At 39.3% G+C, this 25,861-nt stretch overlaps 1 protein-coding gene across 3 annotated transcripts; it reads right to left on the bottom strand.

Moving 5' to 3' along the window:
- Positions 1-1,424: 1,424 nt before the first annotated feature.
- On the bottom strand, positions 1,425-24,336 carry ARF3 (ADP ribosylation factor 3). Of its 3 annotated transcripts, none has more exons than XM_031937993.1 (6): positions 24,316-24,336; positions 12,777-13,021; positions 11,866-11,976; positions 11,506-11,630; positions 10,785-10,942; positions 1,425-1,496 (listed from the first exon to the last, which is right to left on the bottom strand). In XM_031937993.1, the coding sequence occupies exons 2-6, from the start codon at positions 12,922-12,924 to the stop codon at positions 1,475-1,477; spliced, it is 564 nt and encodes a 187-aa protein (XP_031793853.1). In that variant the 5' UTR covers positions 12,925-13,021; positions 24,316-24,336; the 3' UTR covers positions 1,425-1,474. The 3 variants fall into 3 exon arrangements, with proteins under 3 accessions (XP_031793853.1, XP_031793850.1, XP_031793851.1); XM_031937990.1 differs by lacking the exon at positions 24,316-24,336 and adding an exon at positions 24,051-24,232; XM_031937991.1 differs by lacking the exon at positions 24,316-24,336 and adding an exon at positions 24,160-24,213.
- Positions 24,337-25,861: the final 1,525 nt, after the last annotated feature.

Raw genomic sequence — 25,861 nt, 5'->3', positions numbered from 1 at the left:
AAAAAGGAGGCTACAATTAAGGGTGGATATATATATATATATATATATATATATATATATATACATACATAGATATCTATAAACATACACATATACACACATACACATACATGTAAGACTATCCTGTGCTTATTCCCTTTTATCATCTGTTTCTCTGAAGGAATTCCTTCATAAATCCAAGTTTTCCATATTTTTCTAAATTAACCAGCTCATAATTTCCTACACCACAGCAATATTCCCACCCAATCACATCCTGAGAGATCATTTATGAAAGTTTTCCCCCAAATTTTCCGCATTCCTTCCAAGCTTTTCTACATGGCTTTTATTTATGTAAGAAAATTTTAATTTAAAATAATCAAAATTATCCTTTTTATACTTTAAAAATACTCTTCCCTTATGTAGTTTAAGGTCTGATGCTGCTGAATCTACTTCCATTACTTCAATACATTTTTGATCTTTTGTTCTTCCAAATGAACTTTATTATTCTAATAGTAATTTTTTTTGAGTAATTTAATTGGGATGATATTGAATAAGCATAGTAGATAAAGCATCAGCCCTCAGTTCAAATCTGACCTCAGACACTTAACACTTCCTGTGTGACCCTGGGCAAGTCACTTAACCCCAATTGCCTCAGGGGAAAAAATATCATTAAAAAAATTATAATGGCTTTACCTACCCATGAGCAATAAATATTACTTCAGTTATTTCAATCTGAATTTATTTGTATGAAAAGTGTATTATGTTCATGTTCATATACTTCTTGTGTCTGTTTTGGTGGTTTGTAACCAGGTATTTTATGCTGTCCAGGGATTTTGAATGATCTAACACAATATCAAATATTGCTGACATATAGTGTAGTTTCTATTTTACACTTTTGATTAAATCCATTTTAACTTTGTCTAAGAGCATGTTTTTTTACCTACTAAATCCTACCCCGGGCCTTTATCTTTGTGAATGTATCTTTCATTTTCATGTTTCCTGAAAGCAACATATTGTTGAATTCAGATTTTTAATCTGCAATTTTCTGCCATTTTATGGGTAAATTCATCCCATTCATATTCTAAGCTGCAATTAATTGTTGTGTATTTTCCTCCTATTTTTCATTATTTTTTCTCCTTATTTACCCTGTCCCTCCTTATTCTTCTGCTTTAATTTTGTTACTTTGCCCTCCTACTCTTTAACCTACCCATCGTTCTTGAGAGTCTTTCCCTCATCCTCTCCCGTTAGCCTATCCCCTTGCTCTCTTATTTCTTTCTGAAATTAGGAGACTTTTATACTTATACTCTAGGTATATATGCTGTTTTCCCCTCTTTAACCCATTCCCAATGAGAGTAATGTTTCAGTTCCATCCTGTAGTTGTAAAGTTGACTTTCTTTTAATCCAAATGTAAGACTTCATGTTTTTCCCTATGAAATTAATCTTACTTGATTCAATCCAATGTTGTCCAAAGTAGAGTGCTCACATCCAGCCCTCTTCAACTGTGCTTCCTTCCATCCCTGGCAACATGAAAATAAAGGGCAAGAAAGAGGAAAAAAGACAGATGGGGCAAAGAGACGGACAGACAGACAAATAATAGACAAGACTAGTTAAGATAATGGAGGAGGCAAAGGCAATTAGCCCAGCAAACTCATCCTCCAACTTGCTACACAGACATTCACATATCATGAAACAATTCAAGAGATGATCCCTGTTGAGGTTTCCCTTTGTTCATCATTCTCAACTTTGCTTTTTGAAAGTTATGTTATCATAATACTGGTATTTTTTTCTTTTGACATTTTCATTTTCTTTTGATTTATATATTTGATTCAATTTAAACATATGTTTACATGTGTATATCTATCTATCTATTTTACCATGTTTAACATACTATGTGCTAGTCTTGGGAATACAGAAGACAAACTAATAAGTAATTGGGAAGATATTAATCTCTAGAAAATTCCATTCTTCAATGCAATTAGGTATTTTGTAATAAGCAGAATGTAAGTAGACTGTAATCTTCTTGAGAATAGGGTCTGTCTCACTTTTATATTTAAAAATGGCTTATTGAACTAAATTGAATTGAGATAGGATGATTTTTTTTTTCCCCCAGCTGGGATGAATGCTTCATGAAGGACACAGGAAATTATAAATTTAAAACTGAAAGGGACCTAAGAAGGCATTTTAGAAAGTAATCCCTTCAATTTTACAGACACACTAAATGAGACCAAGTGCTTCAGCTAGACTTTGAATAACAGTCATAGACAGAAATAATAGCTTAGGTATTAAAGCTAGTTATAAACTTCAAATTCCATCATTCTGGCCTGAATCAAATTCTGTCAGCCGGTTTTTCATTTAGTTTTTATTCATTCCTGGGTTCTTCTCTTTTTTCAGATGTGTTGACATAAATTGTTCAGTAAATTTTTCCAAGCTCAAGAAATTGCTTGAAAATTCTGTTTTGTGAATTTGGGGGAAGTATATCTTTTGGGTAGTATATGTTTTGAGGCTTTATTTTTTGAGGAAAGCATTTTGAAATGATATCTTTCAACTTTCTAAAAACGATATATTCTAGAATATTCCCAAGGATTTTGGTCTTTCTTTCTGAAAATCAACGAGCAACATTTTCTGTCTGCTACATATATACGGCACCATGCTAGGTAATTGTGATAGGTAGACATAGGGATAGGAAAAGGTATACAACATGGTAACTTTTTTTAATGTATTGTCTCTCTGCCCCTTCCCCCTCTATTAGAAGGTGAAGTCCTTGAAAATTCTGTTTTTCTTTTTCTATCCCAAGCATTTAGCACAGTGATTGACATAGTATAGACTTTATAAGTGCATATATGTATTGAATCATTCATTCATAGCACTCCAAAATACATTCATTCATAGCACTCTAAAATCTGGCCCCAATCAATTTTCTAGTCTTACTTCCCCTTAACTTATCTTATATCACAATCAAACTGCACTACTTGCTGTCTCTTGAACTTTCATTTTGTTCTTTCCTAGTTTTATTTTTGCTCATGATGGATGTACCCCATATCAGAAAAGAACATGGACAGTTATTAAAATCCTTTCCATCCTTTAAAGAGAAGGGTAGGTGAGTATGACCAGTCTATGTAGGTGAAATATAGAAAGATAAATCTCAATTCCTTGGAGGGATTCCTAGAGTTAAACTCCTTGATGATTAAAATCTTTACTCAATCCTTTTTGAGGTGGTTTAACAGTTGATTACCCTAATTCCTGTACAAGGACTTCAATATCCACCAGCAGGAGGCAGCAGGACCCCACAGATGAAACTAAAATGGATTCAACCCATATAGAAATACTAAAGGATTGGCTTTAGGTTGGGTTTGGGTTGTCAGCAGAAAAGTCTTCACTGAATCACTGAAAAGTTAGGAAATGGATTTATTCTTCATTTCAAATATTAGGATATTCTCCTTCCCTTCCCTCCAGAATATCATCCACTCTTAGCATCCTTAACTACAGGATTCCTTCTCCCTATCCCACTGTATAACTTCCTGCTCTCTTTTCATGAGATTGTGTAATATTTTCTCAGCTTGGTCAAAGTAATTTTCTACAGTTGGAAGGTACTTTGGAGATTATCTCCAAGCCCCTCATTTTACAGATGAGAAATCTTGGCCCAGAAGGGTTAATTTGTCAAAGATCACATTATTTAGTTCTAGTAAGGGTGGACTAGATGATCTCAGAGAGCTCTTTCATCTTTAGAATTCTGGTTGTCCTAGGCCTGAGCTATTGCAGGTTGAGACATATTCCTGTCCTATAATTATCCCTGTCCTCTCCATCAAAAACTCAGGTTTTGGGGATTGGAATTTAGGATGATAGGAGTTGGACCTCAGCTCTAAACTCAGAGTGGGTAATTATCTTATTAGACCTTGCATCACCAAGAATCTCCTTGTCTTAAAAAAATAGCTCTTATTGGTGTAAATTTGGGGAGCGGGGGTGAAAACAGGTCATATTGGTCTCTCTCTACCCTTGTATATCTCAAGTCTTCCTCCATCTGTCCTCTCTCTTCCTCCACTTCAATCAACTAGTCAATCAATCATGTATTTATTCAGTTCCTACTATGTACCAGGCACTGAGCTATTGGGAATTGTATTGGGAATACAAATACAAAGAATGAAACAATTCCTACTCAAAAGGAGCTTACATTCTAATGGAGGACACAAGTACATATAAAAATGAATATAAAGTTAATAAATAAAATATATACAAAGTAGGTAAATCCAAGATAATTTGGAAGTGAGGGCACTAACAATCGTAGGGCATCTAGAAAGATTTTATGCAGAAGATTAGAAACATCAAAGGAAAAGAGAGACTGTATGATTTGTGGACAAGGAGGGAGTGCATGCATTCCAGCTATGTGGGATGGCCAGTGCACAGGAAAAGGGAAGAATCAAATGTCCTATGTGAGATAAAAGAGAGAAGGCCAATTTGGCTAGATCAGATGGAGGGAGTAATGTCCAAGATGGCTGGAAAAATGAGGGAGGGGATCTGTTATGTGACCTTTACAAGCCAAACAGATTTTATATTTTATCTCAGAGGTAACAGAAAGCCAATGGAGTTGGTTGATTGAGAGAGTCATATGGTCAGATCTCTACTTAAAACAACATGGGTAGCAATATATAGGATAGACTAGAACAGGGTTAGAAAACTTGAGGTAAGGATCTCAATTAGTCTGGCTCAGTCCAAGATTTTTATCTGGTTTCCTTTCTTCTAAGCACATTTGAAAATTCCCTCTTGATCCAAATACCTCCCTCTCCTCCCTCATGTTTACACATAAGCATTCTTCAAGGGTTTGTTCTAGAGTACAAGGATTAGCGTCAGAGATCTCCCAATAACATTTCATACCTGAACCAGTCAATGGTTCAATCATTAAATCAATTTCTACTTTTCTTGTCTCAATACATTTGCCTTTTTTATTTCTCTAATCCTGGTCCTTCCCTCTCTTTCTATCTCAGGTTATCTTTCCTAGGATAAGGAAAGAACCATAGTCATTCAAAAACTTTGCAGGTTATCTCTTCAACATGATCCACTAGAGACCAGAGGAACACGTAGGTTCTATTAGACCTCAGAACCTTATTCTATCCCCCTTGGTAGCAGTGTGAGAATGAACTCTGCCTCCACCTTCTCCTATCACCTTCACAAATGAGTACTTGTTATCTCTAATTAATAATAGCACCTACTTCCCAAAATTGTTGTGAGGAGAGGAGATATTTGAAAAGCACTTAGCACAATGCCTGGCACATAGTAGGCACCATATAAATGCTAGCTATTTTGTTATTATTGTTGTTTTTCTATGTGACACCTAGCTCATTCAAAGTTAAAAGTGAGGAGCCTGGAAAGAAACATGCTCTTAAATAATTCCTTCCTACTGGTATTCACAAATCCATTCAGGTCACTCTGAGTATATGAACATCTAGAGAACACACAAGTAATTGGTTCTCAGGTCCTTCTCTGAGGTGTCTTAAATATTTGGCATAGTGCCTAGGCATAGGTTATATACTCAATTGCTCTGCCCTGTTTTTGGAGCATAACGCTGTGGTTTTGGGGAGGAAGGGGGAGAACAACTTGGAAATTTTCACTCACTATTCCAGCCCTGAGCAACCTACACTTGACATACACCTCTCTGTCCTCATTCCCCAGGAAAAAGAGATGGGGCTTCTTTTGGGGAAAGGCTCTACTGGAGGAAGGCAGGGAGACTGAGGGTAATCCTTTACTCCTAGTGTTATACTAAGGGGACAACTTTCATTACAATCTGGACTATTAAATGATTTCCTAAAGTTTTTTAGCCTCCAGTCTCTCCCTACTCCAATTAATCTTTCATATCTATCAGACTAATTTTCCTTATAGATTTGGTTATTTTTCTGCTCAGAAATCTTCAATGGTTCCCTATTGCCCACCAAGTAATGTTCAAATTCTCTTACTTAGAATTTAAAGATCACAATCTCTGCCTTATCTTATATTACTCTCTAATATGCTTTCTACACTTCAGTCAAACTAGACCACTTTCTGCCTCATTAACATAGCTCATATTTTCTCTCTTCTGGACCTTTAAACATGCTAGCCTCTATACCTGAAACATCCTCCCATCTTTTGACTGTTAACAGTATATCCATCCTTTAAAACCCAATTAAAATGCCACAATCCTCCATGAAACCTTCCCTGATCCCTCAAATTAGTAATGACCTCCTGTGAACTTCACATGGTGTTTTGATTTGCACCTGATCCCAAGTCAGGATTATGTCTTATCCAGATAAACCCATTAGACTCTTAAGTTCCATGAATGTGGCATCTATGATTATCCAAACTTATATCTCTATTTCAAGTGCTTAATAAGTGTTTAAATGAAAAATGAAGTAACAAAGGGCTGGAGGGTTCACCTAGCTGACTGGGGAGGGGATCTCTTTGTTACCTTTCTGGTATTTACATCATAATCCCATTCCTACTATTTTATATGAAAAGGCAAATTAGTGCTTTATCACAAGGCATCATTTCCTCAATAGCCTTGCTCCACAATATATATATGCTATTTAGGTAGGATTACACATTAAATTATTAATACCTTTTATTACACATGATGGCATCAGCAGAGTAAAACCTTAAGAAAAAAATGGAGGAAGAATATAGGCAAATTTTGTTTGTAGGGGAAAGAAGAGGAAGAGGTAGTACTCAAAACTTAGCTTGCTGTCAAGTAGGGCAGGGCAGATTGGGTTTTAAGACACAGAGAATTGCCCAGGGAGGTAAGTGGGAGCCAGTTAGTTGGTTGAATAAGAGAGTGAGGCACTTGAAAGCCTGAATAAGAAGAGACCTTTAAGTATAAGGGATGGGAGAAGGGTGATGGAGTTGAACTGAAGAAAAAGTCTTAATTTCACAATTGTGTTTAGAGTCAGATCAAACTCTTCTCCCAATTCCATTCATCCATTCCTTTTCCAATAGAGGAAGGTGAAACTTGACTAGGCAGGCATAGATCATTAAGACCTCAGAAGTCAAGGTTACTAAAGGACATTTGTACCAAAGGACTTTATATGAGAAAAGTTTTAATTCAGCCAGTTTTTACTCTGCTCAGAGCTAGAGGATAGTATATGTCTCTAAGACTAGCTCTACAAGAACAAAGGAACTATGCAGGGGAAGGCTCTTTCCCAGGAGCCAGAGGAGAAATTTCTGAAGAAGAAACACTTTCTGGTGATGAGATAACAAGGAACTAGGTTTGGAGAAGAAGTAGTCCATCATCCAGATAAAATGGATCAAAGCACATTGGCATATCTCAAAACAATTACTTTCTACACTCAGTAACTGTACAGAGCCCAGCATGGGTAAGTTAGGTCTCTTCAGGCCTAGGTGGTTTGACATAAAAAGTGGATTCCCATTCCATTTCCTAGGATATCTTAGTCTGCCTGTGTGCATGTTTACATTGGGGAGGTTAGGAGATTGTTGATCCACCAGGAAAGATCAAAATGCATTCTTCCTCCAGCAGGAGTCACTTTAAAACTGTTAACTGGATGGCAGTGAAGCTAATGGTTAAATTAAAAACAGGGCACTGAACCTGCAGTATCACTGATACAGGCAATTCTGGATTGAGGGAATTCCCTCTACCAATGCAGTGGCCCCTTCTATAAAGAATATTTGAGAGTTGCCTAGAGCAATTTGAAGTGAGGTGACTTGAGGCCAGTTCTAGTGCCATACTACCTCTGAGTTAAGATAGTTAAATCCTCCCAGGAACAAAGATGCCAAAATCCATCCAAATTTTACTCCCTGACACTCTATTACAGTTTATTATGGTAGAGTGAGACAGAAGCAATTCTCTAAATCATTTCTTCATACTTTCTCCCCACTCCTTTCCCCACCCCCAAACTCCACCCTGGTAAGGCTGCCTTCTATGCCTCAGTTCATGGAAGACTAAAAAAACAGAGATGGGTGAGGGTTGAACCTTCCTCACTCCAGTCGTGTCTCATTTGCCGCTGTATGAAAGAGAGGATGGTCCAGTCCAAAGCTACATAAAACATGTTTAATATCCAACCAGGGTCACAGTCATTGCGTATCCCACATTTTGAGCAATAAGAGAGATTGTGAGTTTGTTAAACATGTACAATCTATATTCCAGAGGAGGAGAAAGAGAAAAACCAGTTCAGAACTGCAGTAAACACTGTAACACCACACACAGACTTGGGGGCTGGGAGAATGTTTCCAGGGAAGGGGGAGTCTGAAGCCAGAGAATACAGAAAATTAAATCCACCATGGGGGTGGGGGTAGGGAAGAAGCACTCTCTCTGAATGAAATGCCCTATCCTGGAGAGAGATCCAGGATAACAGGAATGCCGAGATGAAACCCCACCCTGGGGATAGGGAAGATGGCTCCCGAGAGGCAAAAGCAGCCAAGGCAATCAGCAGTATCTTTTCACAGTCCTCCAAAGTAGTTGAGGGGAGAGGGTCTTCAGAACAAAAAGTGTAGGGTATGAAGTAATATCCTTGGGACTTTCTACAGGAAGGCCTCCAAAGGTTTCTCCTTCCCATCACTGCCATTATTTATTATTTATAAAGAATCCCTTTCAGGTAGAGGCTTTGAGATTCGGCCAAAAAAGCTATGTTCCTATTCTCCCAGGCACATTTCTTCAAAGAAGTAAGGGGAGTGGGATGAGATTCTCAATTTGGTCTATTTGGCCCAACCTAAAGCTAGGACAGCTCAAGGAGCAGATAATGGTAAGGGGAATTTTAAAAAGACAAAAGTCACCATCAAGTGCAAAGAAACCAAAGAAATAGGAAGTACAGAGAGCAAAGAGATAGGAAGGAATGAAAGGAGAAGAGACAGAGAAGAGACAATGACAAATAAGTAAAGCAAAGACAGAAATCTTGATACTTTCCCAGGGACAGGGCACAACTGTTAAAACAGAAAAACCAGAAACCCCAACAAACACACAAAAGGCCTAGAGAGCAGGACAACTTGCAAACACCCAACACATCCCAAATAAATTATGTCACTAAGTAGCTGGCAAAAGGGGGAGCTATCCCCAAGGAAACTCTCTTCACAGTTCAATTTGGGGAAGATGAAAGGAGAGGGCATGCCGACTATCTGCTGCAAGGATTAAGGTGGGAGTAGAAGGGTATTCCTGGCAGACAGATATAGGGAAGGATATCTTTTTCAGATATGGCAAAAAAACAAAAACAAAAACAAAAACAAAAAAACAACCAAACCCCCCCCCCCCAAAAAAAAAAAAAAACCCAAACCCACCTTACCTAGAGAGGGGCCCTATACTGGGAAGGCTAGAGAGATTCCCACAGGGGTCCCAACTTTCTAGAGGAAGGGTGTATAGAAGGGGCTGTTTTGGAGCTCAGAGCGCAGCCAGCACACACAGGAGCTCAAAAAGCAGCCTTAGGCTTCACAGAAACCTTGGGGAGACAGGACCAGGGCCTCCTAGTTCACAATTTAGTTGTTTGATACTTCCTATAGTCTTGGAAAGGGAATGTAGCAGCAGGGTTTAAAAACACAAACAAACACACACACACACACACACACACACACCCTCCAATATAATAAGGTAAGGAGGTAGGGGTAGCAGATTGACTTCCACTAGGTTCCCACTTACATTTCAATAACTTTAGTTAACAAACTATACTCCAACATCCAGATTGATGTATGCATGCAGGGTGTGGAGTGCAGGAGACATGAATCTGAAGGGATGGATAAAAGGTGGAGAGGGTTGTCTGAGTACCCAGAAATAAGAATAATATTTCCATCTTTCAATGGAACCTGGGTTGGAGAAGCCATGAAGAAGAATGAAGAGATGGAGAAGAGGATGGAAGTATAGAGACAACCCATTTCCAACTCTCCACTAAGCAAATCAGCTAGACTTGGAGACACCAGCAGCAGGACTGCTGAGGATGGGGAGGAGATTATATATATATATATATATATATATATATGTACATATAAGAAGTCATTTATGTATATGGATTTTCACCTGTCAACAGTCAAAGAAGATAAAAATGTAAAGCAAGGCTTTTTCTACCTTCCTCATACACCAACTCAGTCCTTATCCTTAGTAGGAGAGACTAGAATTGAAGGGTGAGACAACCTCTCCAAGGCTAACAACAGAAGAAGAAAGCCACACATTCTGGGAAACCAATGAGAAAATCACCAGACAGAAGACCAGAAGAAAGAGGTCCAGAATTGACTGATAAGAGATTTCCCAGGGGAGCCTAGCCCAATCCAAATCAAAACTTTTCCCCTTTATCCTCCCTGAGGAGGTGAGGACAGGTGAGGGGAAGTCATACTCTGAACTGACTGTCCCAACTCTGTCCATCTCCCTATCCCCCTTATATATTTTTCTATACATGTATACACACACACACAGACACACAGACACACACACACACCCGTGCAATTTCCATGTAGAAGCAGAAGAGGAGAGACAAAGGAGTAAGGAAGTGGCTTGTGGAGGCGGGGAAGGAACTTGGTTGCCAAGAACACAATAATCAGAGCCAAATCAAGCAAAGGCAGAGAAGCCTCTCCCCATAAGAACTCTGGGGGAGTGGTGAAAATATGGGGGCCACTCCATGAAACCATAACACTCTTATTATATTTTGTTTTAGATCCAATAAACTGGAGCAAATCATCATCAGGACAGCAACTGGGAAACAAGACTGATCATGTCAGCTGTCGGGGGAGTGGGCAAGGCTCTTGCTAGACATGTGGACATGGTACTTGGGGTCCTCACCACACTTACAATGGGGTGGAGAGTGGGTGCACATTGGGAGGGAAGTGGGGAGTGGGCATTGGCTGGCGCTCACTTCTTGTTCTTGAGCTGGTTGGCCAACCAGTCCAGGCCTTCATATAGCCCATCCCCACTGGTGGCACAGGTGGCCTGAATGTACCAATTGCGGTGACGAAGAGAGTGTAGGCCCAGTTTGTCTGTTATCTCAGCTGCATTCATGGCATTAGGCAGATCCTGGTGGACAAAGGAAAATAGAAAAAAAAAAGATTCAGGAATTTTAGGGGCATTTTTTCCTCTAATATTCTGGAGATGTCCAAAACCAGAATATATCAAAAAACTGTCTTGGACAGAGACAACCTAGAGGCAGAAGTTCAAGGGAATTCAGGCTCATATCATTGAGACATCATTAGTAATAAGAAAAGCTACTGGTCAAAATAGGCATCCAGGCTAGGTAGTGGTATTTGGAAGATCCTACCAACCCTATAGGAATGGGTGAAGAAGGAAGAGAAGACTGAGGTAATGAGGATCTTCCTGACACTAGAAGAAGGGCATCTGCTAAAGTAAACAATGAAAAAGTTAGAAATAATTCATCTATACCATGAAAATCCCTACATTCTCAGAGGCTTGATGCCGCAAAATCTATTAAATAAAATTGAGATGAGGAACAGGGAGGACAAAGAGCTTGGTTGCTGCCATCTTCCATACGTCTACAATTAGAAACATTTTAACAAGGGTTGCTAAATCCCACCTATGCTTTTCAATTTTGAAGGGAGGCTAATGATAGCATATATTCCCACCTGTTTGTTTGCAAAGACAAGTAGCACAGCATCCCGGAGCTCATCTTCAGCTAGCATCCTCATCAGTTCCTCTCTTGCCTCATTCACTCTTTCTCGATCATTGCTGTCAACCACAAATATCAAACCTAGGGAGGCAGAGCATCTGCTGTATATGGAGGAAAAATGGGCATCTTTCTTTTCAATCCCATCTTCTTACTTATGAAAAATTTTACACCTCCCCCTTAACTCCACCCTGGAAAGTTGCAGTAAAACATGAAGCTAGATGCTATTACTCTGAGGCATCTGTCCACAGATAGGTAGTTTTTGTACTTGTATGAACCCCAAACTCTTTAGTCTCATTCTCCATCCAGTCCCCCATACCTTGGGTATTCTGGAAGTAATGTCTCCAGAGGGGCCGAATCTTGTCCTGGCCACCCACGTCCCAAACTGTGAAGCTAATGTTCTTGTATTCAACAGTCTCCACATTGAAACCTATTGAGAATCAGGCAAGTATGTAACTAGGAATGGTGTTTCAATGGACTCACTCTTCCCATGCTTTGGTCATGACCCCAGGGAGAAGTGGTGTTTCCTAGGTTTCTAATACCCAGGGAGTCCTAGGAGAGGAGAGGGGGAAAAAAAAACAAAAAACAAAAAACAAGCAAGGGTCCTGAGAGTGAGGGGACATGAGAGTAATCAGTTACTTCTACTCATAATTATTTGAATGATGATGATTCAAGCTAACTGTTCAGCCCCTATCTCCTTAAGACCTTTATCTATTCTTACCATAAGAAAAGATAAAACTAGCATCAGACTCTACAAAGTAAGGTATCGAGGCTAAGAGATGGGATTGGCTTGGAAACAAGTGAAGAAGAGGCAAGTCTTGAATATAGAATAAAATGTAGGAATCTCAGATTCCAAAGCAGTTGATGAATTGTACCTCCTCTACCCCATCCAGTTTGACAAATAGTTTCCCTCCCATTGCCAGCTTTATGGCCAGGGTTGGGGCCACAGAGATTCTTCTGCTAAGCTATGCCAAGTCCCTGGCAGGAACATCAAAGTTCTTCACTTGGTTTCCAAACAAGACAGAGAGCAAACCAACCTCAATGCCTGCAGGTGGTTACCCTGTGCCAACCAGAGGAAATTCTTGCATGGGGGAGTATGAAAAGTAGGTAATGTACAGAAAGGGAGCGCTAACACTTGATGGGGAAAACTCTTGCACCACTATGCTTTATAGATCTGTTGGGCATGTGTATGGAAAAAGGGATACCCTTCCAGCCGGGTTCAGGACTCACCTATAGTAGGAATGGTGGTAACAATCTCCCCCAACTTCAGCTTGTATAGGATGGTAGTCTTTCCAGCAGCATCCAACCCCACCATCAAGATGCGCATTTCCTTTTTCCCAATCAGGCTTTTCAGCAGGTTTCCAAAGATGTTACCCATGGTTCAGAGATGTTTCTCAACAGGTGGAGGGAGCTAAATGAAGGAAGGTAGCAACCTGGATGACTTGGGCCCTGCTGTTATGAAAGGGCCCCAAATCCTAGGCCAAAAAAAAAAATGCAAATCAACATTTACCAACTACAGATCAGTATATTATACAGAAGTACAATTCCAATACCAAAATATTGTCAAGACCTGGATCTCTTACTGCTTCTAATCTTATGAAAGCTGTTTGTGTCACTTGAAATGAGATTCTGTTCTTTTCAAAGCCAGACTGCTAATCCCACTATCAGTTCACTTAAAAGTGAAAGCATTGTCTAGGAGGAATAGTCCTTATTATAGAGAAATTCCTTTCTCCCACTCTTTACTTTGTCATGGGGTGGCCCCAGGAGTTCCTCTTTAGCAGAATAATGAAAAAGAAGGGTTCAGAGTTACCTGAGCCAGCCAGTCCTCTGTGCCTAGGGGAGACATGTATCATCCAGCATCTTATTCAGCAATTAACATATGCCAGATGCTGGCATTCTTTTGGAGTCTGGGAATGAGAGACACACACCCCAAACCCAGCAGGCAAAAGAACAGGTCAAGACAAAGTGTATCCAAACACAAAAATTTGAAAAGTGGGAAGGGAAAAATCCCTTACAACTTAAACAGAGGTTTGATGAATTTGGAGATTTTTTTTCTCCTCAAAAACATCTTGTTTTATAGATATATATTTTGCTGAGGCAATTGTGGTTAAATGATTTGCCCAGGGCCACACAGCTAGGAAGTATTAAGTGTCTGAGACTGGATTTGAACTCAATTGAATTTGGGTCCTTCAGACTTCAGGACCAGTGAGTTTTATATTTTCTTATTTTTTTCAGCCTTTATCAAAATCCCTGAGAGTGGTAAATGAGATAGATTGACAGACTTCAGAGACTTAAATTCAAATCTACCCAAAAGACCAGAAACAATGAACATTTATAGAGTGTTTCATCTTCAAAGGGATCCCCAGACATCCACTAACGAGCCAGGCATGATATTCTTGGCAGGTTCCTCTTCAGCCCAGCCCCTGACCCAGAGGGCCCACACCCAGATTTGGCTCAACTGTAGGGCTACAGCTAACTTGTCCATGAGCCACCCAGCCCGATCCAGTCAACAGAATTGAAACCTGTGGCTCCTAATCAGTGAGAATCATAAACTCAGAATATTCAAGGCCATACCTCTTCTGTTTTGAATAGGCTATATTCTTGTGATAAGTAGGAGAAGAAATAGAGAGGTCAGAGATTAGGAAAAAGGAGGGAAAATATCTTTAGATTCTCTGAAGCTCCTAAGAGTATTTCTTGCTTCTCCCAAAAATTTAACCAATACTGCCTTACTATCAAAAATCTACCATACTCCTTCCTCTTATTTCACATCAGACATTTTCCCAACCTATTTACTTTTTCACTCAGGTCTCAGTTGAAGAGGTGACACTTCTTCCCAAGCCCACTCACACTATATGCATGCCTAATGCCATTTCCTTGTCTTTTTTTTTTTTTAAAACAAAACACACACATGGGTAGTTTTTCAACATTACTAGATCTTCATTCACATCATGCCCATTATGTTCCATCCTGGACTTCCTTAATTTTCCCTCTATACTATGTCATTTGGTGATATCAGTTCTTATGGATTCAATTAACTCCTCTGCAAATAATTCCTAGAACTACATACTTAGTTTTAGCCTATCTCCTGAATTATAATCACAAAACAAATTTAAAAATGTGAAATGGACTTATCTTCCCCTTCAAATTTTCCCATCCTTTCAACCTTCCTATTACTGAGGAAAATACCATTCTCTCAGTCACCCCAGTTCAAAACCTAAATGTCATCCTCAATTCCTAATTATCATTCATTCCACATTTCACAGCCCCTGTCAAATCATGTTGCTTCTATCTTAACATCTCTTAACAACATCCCTTTCTCTCTCCTCACAGAGCCACCTTAGTTCCTGCTATCAACATTTTTCTACTTGTAACAGCCTTTTAATTAGTCTCTCTACTTCATTTCTCTCCCCACTCCAATCCACCTTCCTAATAGCTGTCATTTATTTTTCTTAAAGCACATATCTGATGATGTTACCTACCTGGAATATGCTTCCTTTTCATTTTCCCTTTATTTTCATTGAATTTCCTCAAGATTCAATTCAATTTGCACCTTCTCCAGGCCTTTCTTGGCCTTCTAGCCCCTCAACTGTCTTCCATTCTGAGATGTTATTATGGACCTAATTATTTTCATGTTTGTATTCTCCATTAGAATGGGAGCTCCTTGATGATAATCAAGGACTGTCTTTGCCTTTCTTTGTATCTCAGCACTTAGCAGAATGTTCGGCACACAGTAAGCATTAACAAATGCTTGTTTATTGACTATTCAGAATTTCAGTTTTCTGCAGTATAAAGGACCCTGGATTTTCTGTCAAGGCCTGGACTTGAATCCTGGTCCTACTATCTTTGTTACCTTAAATACGTAACTTCAGCATGCTGGGTCTTTGTTTCTTCATTTATAAAATAACCAGATGATCCTTTGGCAATTTTCCAGCTCTAAATACTATGATCCTGTGGCCTGTGCATGATTACGGCTCTCGTAACATCCTGCTGTCTTTCCCCCTCTCTCCAAGATGCAGATCCAGAAAAAAGTATCATTATCTTAAAGTTGTACAACGAATGGAACATTAATGCATTGTAGGTGGAGCTATGAACTGATCTAGCCATTTGGGAGAGCAATTTGGAACCATGCCCAAAGAACTATAAAACTTTGCATATCCTTTGATCCATCAATACAACTACTAGATCTGTATCCCAAAGAGATCATAAAAAAGAGAAAAGGACCCACATGTTCAAAAATGTACATATAACTCTCTTTGAGGTGGTAAAGAAATGGAAATTGAAGCATGCCCATCAATTGGGGAATGGTTGAATAAATTATGTTATAAGCATGTAATAGAATAAATACTTTTGTTTTAAAAGAAATAATGAGCAAGGGGATTTTAGAAAAACCTGGAAGGACATGAAATGTTGAGTAAAGTTAAGTAGAACCAGGAAAACATGTACACAGTAATATTAACATTGTATGATGATTAATTTTGACCTAAGACAATTCCAGAAGATTCATGACGAAAAATGCTATCTCTATCTAGAGAATTATGGAATCTGAATGTAGACTGAAATACTATTTTCACTTTTGTTTTGTTTTTTCTTTTTAGGTTTTCCCCTTTTGTTCTGATTCTTCTTTTATAACATGATTAATGTAAAAATGTTTAATGTGATTGTACATGTATAACCTATATTAGATTGCTTGCTATCTTGGGAGGGGAGATAGGAGGGAGGAAAAAAAATACAGAACTAAAAATCTTATAAAAGTAAATGTTGAAAACTAAGAAAGTTTTTAAAATGTTAAAAAAAAAAAAAAGAAACTTTGTTCATTCATCTGTCCCTAACTAAACAGTAAGACATTGCTATCTTAATTTCATGCCTTTTAAAATAAATTTCAAGTCTATTTTTAATTGATGTGCTTAATGCAGACAAAGATATAGTGATATGTCCCATATCTCTTCTTCTAAACATATATCCTTTCTTTGTTCTGAATATTTTGCAATGACTCTTGGCCAAAATTTATAAAGATCTGTCAAGATGACATAACCTACATGTTTTATGATGCTGTTGTTGACTAGAATTGTTATGGAGCAGGAATGACTAGAAATAATAATGTGATTAACATGCTTTCCACACTAAGCACATGAAAACTTGGTTTAGGACTGTCTCCTGAAATAATTTATGATGGCTTAAAGCTTTGAAACAAAAATACTTTCTCACCACAAAATGACAAACTGATAAATCTATTACTGTTATAGCTTATGGCACTTTGCACTTATTTATAAAATATACTGGGCAGTTAGGTAGTGCAATAGATGGTACTAGGTCTGAAGTAAGGAATTCAACTTCTTGAGTTCAAATCTGGCTTCAGACACTTACTAGTTGCATGATCCTGGGCAAGTCATTCAACTTTGTCTGCCTTAAGTTTCTCATCTATAAAATGAGCTGGGAGAAGGAAATGACAAACCACTCCACCATCTCTGCTCAAAAAAACCCCAAATGGGGTCATGAGGAGTCTGAAATGACCAAACATCAAACATCCTATTTGACATCACTAATTGTATTGTTACCTGCTTCACATATTTTGTCCTTTGTATACTTCATTGTGGTATGAAAATGACAATGGTTTTATCTTACTACAAAATTTATTATGAGATTTTTTTAAAGGTATGGCAGCAAACCAGATCCAGTCAGACTGAAAAGTTTTATATATGGGCTCAGGACTATTTTGCAATATGTAGTCTAGTTAGTCCAGCCAAAAAATGGCCATCAGGTTATGAATTTTACATTTTTTTTGTGCCCAGAAACTAAATAAACTACCTACTCTATATGAGGGCACTGATCTCCATTGCTGATCTATTCCTATACAGTGAATTGCCTGCAGTTACTCTTTTCCACATTTAAGTTGTAGAGTTGAAATGCAGTTTATATGGTATCTAAACTGAAACTGACGAATGTCTGAATAAAAACAACAAAAAGTAAATGTAATATGTCTATTAATGAAGAGAATGTATCCTACTATTGCAATTCGTTTTCAAACTCTTCTAAAAAGGTAGAAATCGTAACAGAAGAAATGTGAATATCTTACACTAGATGTAAATGTCTTCTTCAATGTAGTTTTAATGGTACGTAATTTATCCATTCCTCCTGAGGGGCACTTTTTTTTTTGATCACTCTGGATGGTTCCCTCTCCAGTGATTATTTGACTGAGGTACAAGTGATAGTTCTGTAACCAAGTGACTGAAATAAAACCACTACTTTATTATCCTTAATGAGCACTGAAGCAATTAGAACTTCCTCTTAATTTCCAGTTTCTCTGCCAACACTGTGAAAAGTAACTTAATTTCCAGAGAATTTGTTAATGTTGGAATCACTACACAGGCGCTTCTTTAAGCACCAAGAGATCAATAAATTAGTAATATTCAAGATAATGTGAAGATTGCCTATATTTAGTTGCCTTGTTACTAGCTGATACACGAGGTTTCTTCAAATGATAGCTGCATCTGTTCTACAAGGCAATCCAATCGACAATCTTCAAATATCTTATTTGATATCTCTGTATGTGTGAATCTCAGCTCCTAGATTAATGCTTCAAAAGCTTCCAAATGTTATTAGCTATAGCAGAAAGTTTCCCAGATTATCTTTTGATAGTACCTTCTAGATTGGGCCATGACTGAATAATGTACCCTATTGTGATTCAGAGACCCTTTGACATGACCAATTATTAGAGTTCCCTTTACTATTCTACTAAACTCTGGATAGTCAAAGTTAATAAAACAGCTGTTCCCGCCCACCCTTCTACGGAAAAAAGTCAAAATGCTAAGATCACACTTGAGAAAGCTTGGTATCTTTTACCATTTTCCAGTACCTAGTATGCAGTAAAAAGTAATTCTGCCACATTGAGTTGTAATCTAAAATTACACTAAAATTCTAGAAGTATAAAAGCTAATAATAATTGTGATGGCTAATATGCAAACATCTGGGCTTAGATTCTTGCTATTAATGGAGTCTAAAACATTGCAAAAGTTTCCATAATCAGTTGTGACCTTTTTTTTTTTAATTTGATTCTGATATTGGCATTTCTGAAAATCTAAGGGATTTTCTGAGCATTTCTGTATGCTGAAAAAGTCTCCACAGATGAATAAAATCCCTCCCAAAGCTGGGTTTTTTTTTGCAAACCATTTATACAATGTTGAAGTTAATTGTTCTTTCAATATTTGATACAATTTACTTTCAACTCAATTTAACTGCATTGTTCTTTGATATTTGTGATTTGTTCAATTCTGTAATTTTTGTTCTGTTAATCCAGGTATTTTATATTTTTATATGCAGTAATTTAATTTGTTTTGTTGGAACATAATTGGGTAAACTAGTTTCTAACTATTTCCACTATTTCCTTCTCATTTATAAATTTTTATTTTTCACTTTGCTAATATTTTTCCTCTATTAAAAAAACTGAATTAGCTAATTGTTTCACTTGTTTTAAAAGCAAGCTCCTAGTTTTATCAGTCAATTCCATTATCTCTTCTTTGATTTCTCAATTATTTTTATATTTATTCACTCCATAGAATTATACTTAGTTTTTGAAGATAAACTATCTTTGTTAATATGCCTTGTACTTCTGCCTTTTGGCATACTGGGTTCCAAGCTTTCTGTTCCTTTAAGTAACTGCTTCATAATCCTGTGTAATAATGACTATAGTTCTTTAATATTTGATGTTTTTCTTTTTAGCTAGTTGTACTAATTTTCTGTTGACTTAAAAGCTTTGGATTTAGATATTTTTGTGCATATTGAATTTGGGGATTCTTTTAGTGGTGAAAAATGTGTGAATTCTTTTTATTTTCATTTTGCTCTCTACTTCTAGTAATTTTGGGGAAATTTTAAAAAATGAAAACCAGAGATTGCACTGATTTCAGGATGCTTATCAGAGTCCAGGAGGATGGGGAAACCCACTAGTGGACTTTTTTTTTTCTTATTTTTTTGGCTTTATGGAATCTTTTGTTTTATCCAGTACACTTCATCATTTCTGAGGTGTTTTTCAGGGGAGGGAGAATAGGCTTGTTTAGAGTGTTTCATGTCACCACCTTTAATGGAAGTTCTTCTCTGACTCCATAGCCATTTATTTCCCAGGTCCTTTATGTTTTTCCATTATTTTGAGGACTCTCTTCAAATTTCTTATAATTATCAAAAAGCCTTTAGGTATGCATTTGAAATTCATACTGTGTTGGATAGCATATAAAGAGAATTACATAAAGAATACTTTATAGCCCCATATAATTTACATCTAAAGAGATTACCTATATATACACATTTATAGGGAAAGTGAATTTTAAAAAATGGACCTGCATTGACCGAAATCTAAAACAAAATACAAACAAATGAAAAAGAGAATAAGGAACTAAGAGATAATAATATGGAAAGGTAAATAAATTGATAGTGTAGGCTCAGTTTTACATTAGTTTGTCACAGCTTTTCAGAGGTCTAACTTAGTCTAATTTATGCCTCAACAGAAATCCTCTCTGTAGTGGAAAGGTGATCTGGGGTAGTAGAAAGTGCAGTGGTTCTAAAATCAGAAGAACTGGTTAGAGCCCTGAGGCTATTCTTGCTATGTATATGACAAGTCATCTAATCTTTTTGCATTTCACTTTCCTATCTCAAAAAATATTAGGTTAGATGATGTTTAAGTTCTCTTCCAGTTTTAAATTCTGTGATCCAGGACCTCCATTGTTGAGAAATTATCTTCAAAAGCAGTCCCTTCTACTTTAGAGAGCTCTTGTTGAAAAATTTCACACTATATGACGCTGAAATCTGCCTCTCTACAACTTCTACCCATTCATCTAGTTCTAATCTGGGGTCAACTTATTCTAAATTTAATCTCCCTCTTCCATATTAAAGTCCTTCAAAAAACTGAAGACAGACAATATGTTCCCTAGCTAATATGCTCTCCAGACTAAAAATCCCGATTGGCTTTAACTGGCCCTTAGAAGATTTCCAACTTTTTTATTATCTTGGCAACCATATCCATGTTTTGAGACATGGTCTAGCTTGCAATCTTTTTGCTCAAAGGTGGTATCCAGAACTAGAGAGAAATCTATAGAGGTGTTCTGGTTAGAGCAGAAATGGGGCTGAAATCTTAATTCCAGAATATGCTTCTATTAAAACAACCTAAGACCGTTGTTTCTCTTCCTTATTGCGCTTTCACTCCAAACCTCTACCTCTTAGAATCCCTAGCTTCCTTCAAAGCACAGGTCAGATTCAATCTGACACTGGGTTTTTTCCTAGTTCCCAAAGTCATTAGTGCTCTTTGCACAATTGTGCTTTTTAAACAATGATGTTTATTTCTCATAGAATATAAGCTCTTCAAGGGAAAGGGTTTTCACTTCTGGACTTGAAGGCCACAAAACCTCCCATATCTTTTTAACCTACACTGTTATCTATCTAATCATACCTCCTCCACCAGGAAGTTTACAGTTAATCTTTTTCTTTTTTTTTTTGCTGAGACAATTGGGTTTAAGTGACTTCATCAGGGTCACACAGCTAGGAAGTGTGTTTGAGATCACATTTGAACTCCTCCTGACTTCAGGGCTGGTGCTCTATCCACTGCCTCATTTATATTAATTTTTTAAAAATCCAACATGGGACATTACTTTTATCTCTATTACATTTCATCTATTAGATTTAGTCCACTATTCTAGCTTACTGAGATTTTTTCAAATACTGATTCTGTTAGATGTCCCTTTCAATTTTGTACAAACTCCAAATTTAATAAACATACCATCTATCCCCTCCATCCAATTCACTAATAAAAATACTGATCAGAAGAGGTCCCCCAAAAAGGTTCCTGGAACAAGTCACCATATATCTGTACCTATTATAACAATGATCATTTTTGTATAGGTCTGGTCTTTCAATTTGCTTTGAATCTACTTTACTGTCATCTAGCCCTCTAAACTAAAACTAGCCCTTTCTCTGAATGAGCCATTCCATTATTTCAGAGTACTAAGTCAATTGCCATGGACTCCACAATTTGCTCCTTCCCTTTCTAGTGCAGCTACCACATGAAAGGATAGGAACTGGATCTGTAAATTTATGGGTATAGGGAATTCCTTGGTGAGAAAAGACTAACAATATAGGTTTGCACCTTCCCTGCAATTTACAGCTTTAGTAATAAACCATTGGATCTGTCTCAGTTTCTGTAACTATAAAATAGGGCATATAATAGCAACTACCTCGCAGGGTTGCTGTGAGATCAAATGAAATTGCAAAGCCTTCACACAGTGCCTGGCACATACTAGGCACTATATAAATGCAAGTTATCATCATCATTACTCTTATCTAGGGCAACTTTATCTACATCATAGAACAACATAAAAAGCTGGTGCTAAAACATCAAATTTATTAAATATAAAGCTGACAAAAACACCTTTTCTCACTTTACTCACATATATTTAGGGCTGCATATTCTTCTTTTAAACACTTTTCTTTCAAGACTACCATTTATTTTCATTTTAATAAGATTTTATATGAATAAAAACATTAGGGATGAGGAAAAATAGTGATTCCCCCTCCCTCCAGATTAAATCATCAGATACCTTTAACCAACTTCAACTAATTGTTGCCTCACCTGTTTCTAAAAGTCATCAAGAAAAGCAACTCTATAATAGTTTTTTGATCTTTAGGAATTTTCCCTCTCAATTTAAATCCCTTTCCTAACTTAAATCCCTATCTTAATACCATTTCTTCTTGCGATCCCTTCACTAAAGAAAATTTGAGGTACACACTCCATAAAAGACTTTAAAAATTCCATTAGAAAAAATTACACAAACCACAATGCATAAAGACAAAGTTCAAAGATCTTGGCCTAAGGTTCTAGTACCACTAGTTGGCCTAAGAATTCAGAAGAATTAGATAAATTAGACAAATAATTTCTCTTCTTTAGCTCTCTCAGGCATCAGGATATCTTTGACAAGATGTCAAAGCTGATTACTCATTTATTGTGGTTATTCATTCTTTCAATTGTTATAAGCTAAATTCCTACTATATGCACATAAAAATGTTCTGGTAGCACTGTAGAAAAGAGATAAAATCATGCTGAACTCTAAGGGCAAAGACTGATCTTATAAACTCATTGTGACAAGAGGAATACACATAAGAATAGGTAAACAATAGCAGGCCAGGAGCTTCAGTGCAGGGGGGTGTAGGTGTGGGTGGAGAGAATGTGTTAAGTGATCCTTTCCAGCAGAGGCTCCCGACCCAGAAGTCACGGGATTCGACCTAGCACTACTAATTATTTAAAAGGTCCACCTGTTTTCATTGTTAAAGACCGGACTAGTCCACGAAATAGATAAAAAACAAGAATGAATACAAAGCACCAGTCACAAACCCTGGGATTGTGGGATGAGAGGGAACTCTACAAGGTGGCCAGGGTCCTGTCTTACTGCACCGACTTAAGCAATCAGACCCCAGTAGCAGGTTACCTCCCAATAAAAATTTCATGGCACTTAGGCCGGGGGGTGGGGGGAGTGGGCGGAGGGTGTCAAAGCCAACCGAAGCTGGGGACAGGTTTTGGGTTACACTTGACCGTTTCTTTTCATTTAACCATATACCCCCCTTCAGGAGGGAGGCAGGCGCTGGGAGCAGCCTGACCCAGGGAACTGGGGGTGTGAGGCTCATTCCCACCCCCAGCCGCTTACTTTGCTCATCAAACGGCCCATTTTAAAAGCGGACTTCCTCCCTCTCTCCCTCCCCCTCTTCAAACGGTCGGCTCGTTAAGCAAAGGCACCATTTTCTGTTTCAGGAATCCTGGTCCAAGCAAAGCAAAGGGATGGGGTTGGGAGATGCAAACCCGGGCCAGCTCTGAGCAGCAGCTCCTTTCCGTTCCAGCGAAGGCCGCCCCCGCGCAGCGTGGGGGAGGGAGCACCTCCCTCCCTCCCTCCGGCGAGCAGGATGAGCGCCTCCTCCTTTCTTCTTCTTTGCCTCCTCCTCCTCCCCCATCACACACCTCCGGCTGCCCTCTCCCCCACGAGTGCTCCCAGGGAACCCAAGAAAAGCCACGGACAGCCCAGGGCCCCCGCGGCTGCCCCCCAGTCTCCCCTGCCCCCGCCGGGGGAGGTGGTCCCCCGGGCGAGGAGGGGAGGGCGGTGGCGCTCCGTCCGCCGCCCCTGAAGCCCCCTGGCCCCCACGGCTCCTTCCTTCGGGACTCCCTTCCCCGCCCCAAACCCACCGGGGCGGCGGGGGAGGGGAGGGAGCGGGCTCTGCCGGATCCCAGCCCCCAGAGGAATGACAGGGGGGGAGCGAGCCTCGTCCGTCAGTCCTTCCGTCCCCACCGCCAGCTCCCCGTCCTTCCGACGCGGGGGCCGGGACCTAACGCCCCCACTCCACGCCCCCGTTCTTTTCCTCCGGAGGCGGGCACCCGCCTCGTGTCTCTCCGGGGGGGGGGGCGAGGGAAAAGCTGCCCCCATCTTTCCTTTCCCTCCCCCACAGCCATCTCTGAGGGGACTCTGGCCCCGGTCCTGTCACCTGCTCCGGGGGCCCGCTCCGCCGCCGCCGCCTCCACTCGGCCTTGCTCCCCCGACTGACTCCGCAGAGGCTGCCTCCCCGTCCCCACCGCCCGACCGCCCGTCTGCACCTCACGCCGGAAGCAGCCGCGGTGGGAGCGAGAGTCGAGCGACGGCCCCCGCCTTCCTGGTACTCCCTCCCCAGCCCTACGTCCCTCCGTTCCCCCCCCCCCCAGATCCTGCGAGAACTGCGAGCAGCGCGGAGCAGTTCTCGCGACATCCATTACCATAGCAGCAGCTGCGGCACCTAGGCGGCGAGCGCCCGGGCGGGGGCGGGGCGGGGGCGGAGCCGAGTGGGCGGCGTTTGGAGCGGAGTTGGGGGCTGCGAGTGTTCTCGCGTGCGCTTTCTCTCTGCGTCCGTGTGCACACGTGCGTGGCGCGTATCTGTGTGCACACAGTCCGCAGATGCACACACTGTGCACGTCTGCCTGTGGCACGAGATGCCATAGTACTACAAGCTGAAAAGCGACTTCGCGGTCACGGCGTAGCGGGCGCTGTGTGAAGCTGTTCAGTTATTTCATTTAATCCGAGGGACGCCCCTTAGAGATCCGCGCTGCTATCCCCGTTTTACAAACGGAGAAATCGAGGCAATTACTAGCGCAGGGTCACACTAGCGAAGTACTGGTCTCGCGCAAGGTCACACTGGCTAGTGTGAGAGTCAGGTACTCCTGGCACTCTCTCCACTGTGCCACTTAGCTATACATACCTGCCTACATACGCGGTGGGTTTGTGTGCTATATTTAAATTTGTGTGTTATATTTAAATTTATGTGTTATATTTAAATTTATGTTATATTTAAATTTGTCATATTTAAATTTATGTTTATATTTAAATTTATGTTATATATTCAAATTTATGTTATTTAAATTTGTTATATTTAAATTTATGTGTTATATTTAAATTTATGTATATGTATGTGTACACAGGCATATATATAACTTGAACTATTACAATAGCCTACTCATGGGTTTGCCTTACAAGTTTCTCCCCATTGCAATGGATCCCCTTTTCTATTGCCAAAGTGATTTCCCTCAAGTGTAGTTCTAGTTCATCCCTCCATCCGTTTAATAAACTCTGGTGGCTCCCTGGGTCAATACAAAATCTTCTATTTGGAATTCAAACTCCTTCATGACCCATACGTTATAACACTACATCCCCACCTTTTCCGATCTTCTTACCGCTTTCTCTTCATCATGTGCCCTTCAATCTGGCCTCTACTGTTTCCATCTCTCAGCTCTGGGCATTTTCTCTGGCTATCTCCTGCTCTTGGAATATACTCCTAGGTCATCTTCACCTTTTGGCTTCTCTGGCTTCCTTCAAATCCCAACTAAATTCACAGCCACTATAAACCACTCAATTCTAATACCTTTCTTCTTTTAATGATTTCCTATTTATATTGTGTGTAAAGTGTAAAATATTGTTTGCTTGTTCTCTCCCCCATTTGATGGTGAGTTCTTTGAGGAGGCATTTGATAAATACTGAGGAACTGACAATAGATCCAAGGGGCTGAGCTTCTTATGTCCTCTCCCTTTGTATAAAGTATCTCCTGGTTCTCTGAAAGCACTGGTGTAACCAGATTTAGTCCAGAAAAACCTGATCGCGTGTTCTCTTTGTAAATTGTAAATTTACAAATTGTACAGAATTGTAAATACTGCTAGGGCATGGGGAAAAATTACTTGAACCAGAGATTCAAGTCATATATAGGAACTCTCCAAGAAGAGACTATTTTTCTTCTCTTCTATTCTACCATTCTATTAATGGTATTCAAGATTC

This window comes from Sarcophilus harrisii, chromosome 5 (assembly GCF_902635505.1).
Source record: "Sarcophilus harrisii chromosome 5, mSarHar1.11, whole genome shotgun sequence".
NCBI classification, from domain to species: domain Eukaryota; kingdom Metazoa; phylum Chordata; class Mammalia; order Dasyuromorphia; family Dasyuridae; genus Sarcophilus; species Sarcophilus harrisii.
The sequence above is the reverse complement of the archived record's forward strand: the minus strand, read 5'-3'. Positions and strand labels throughout refer to the sequence as shown.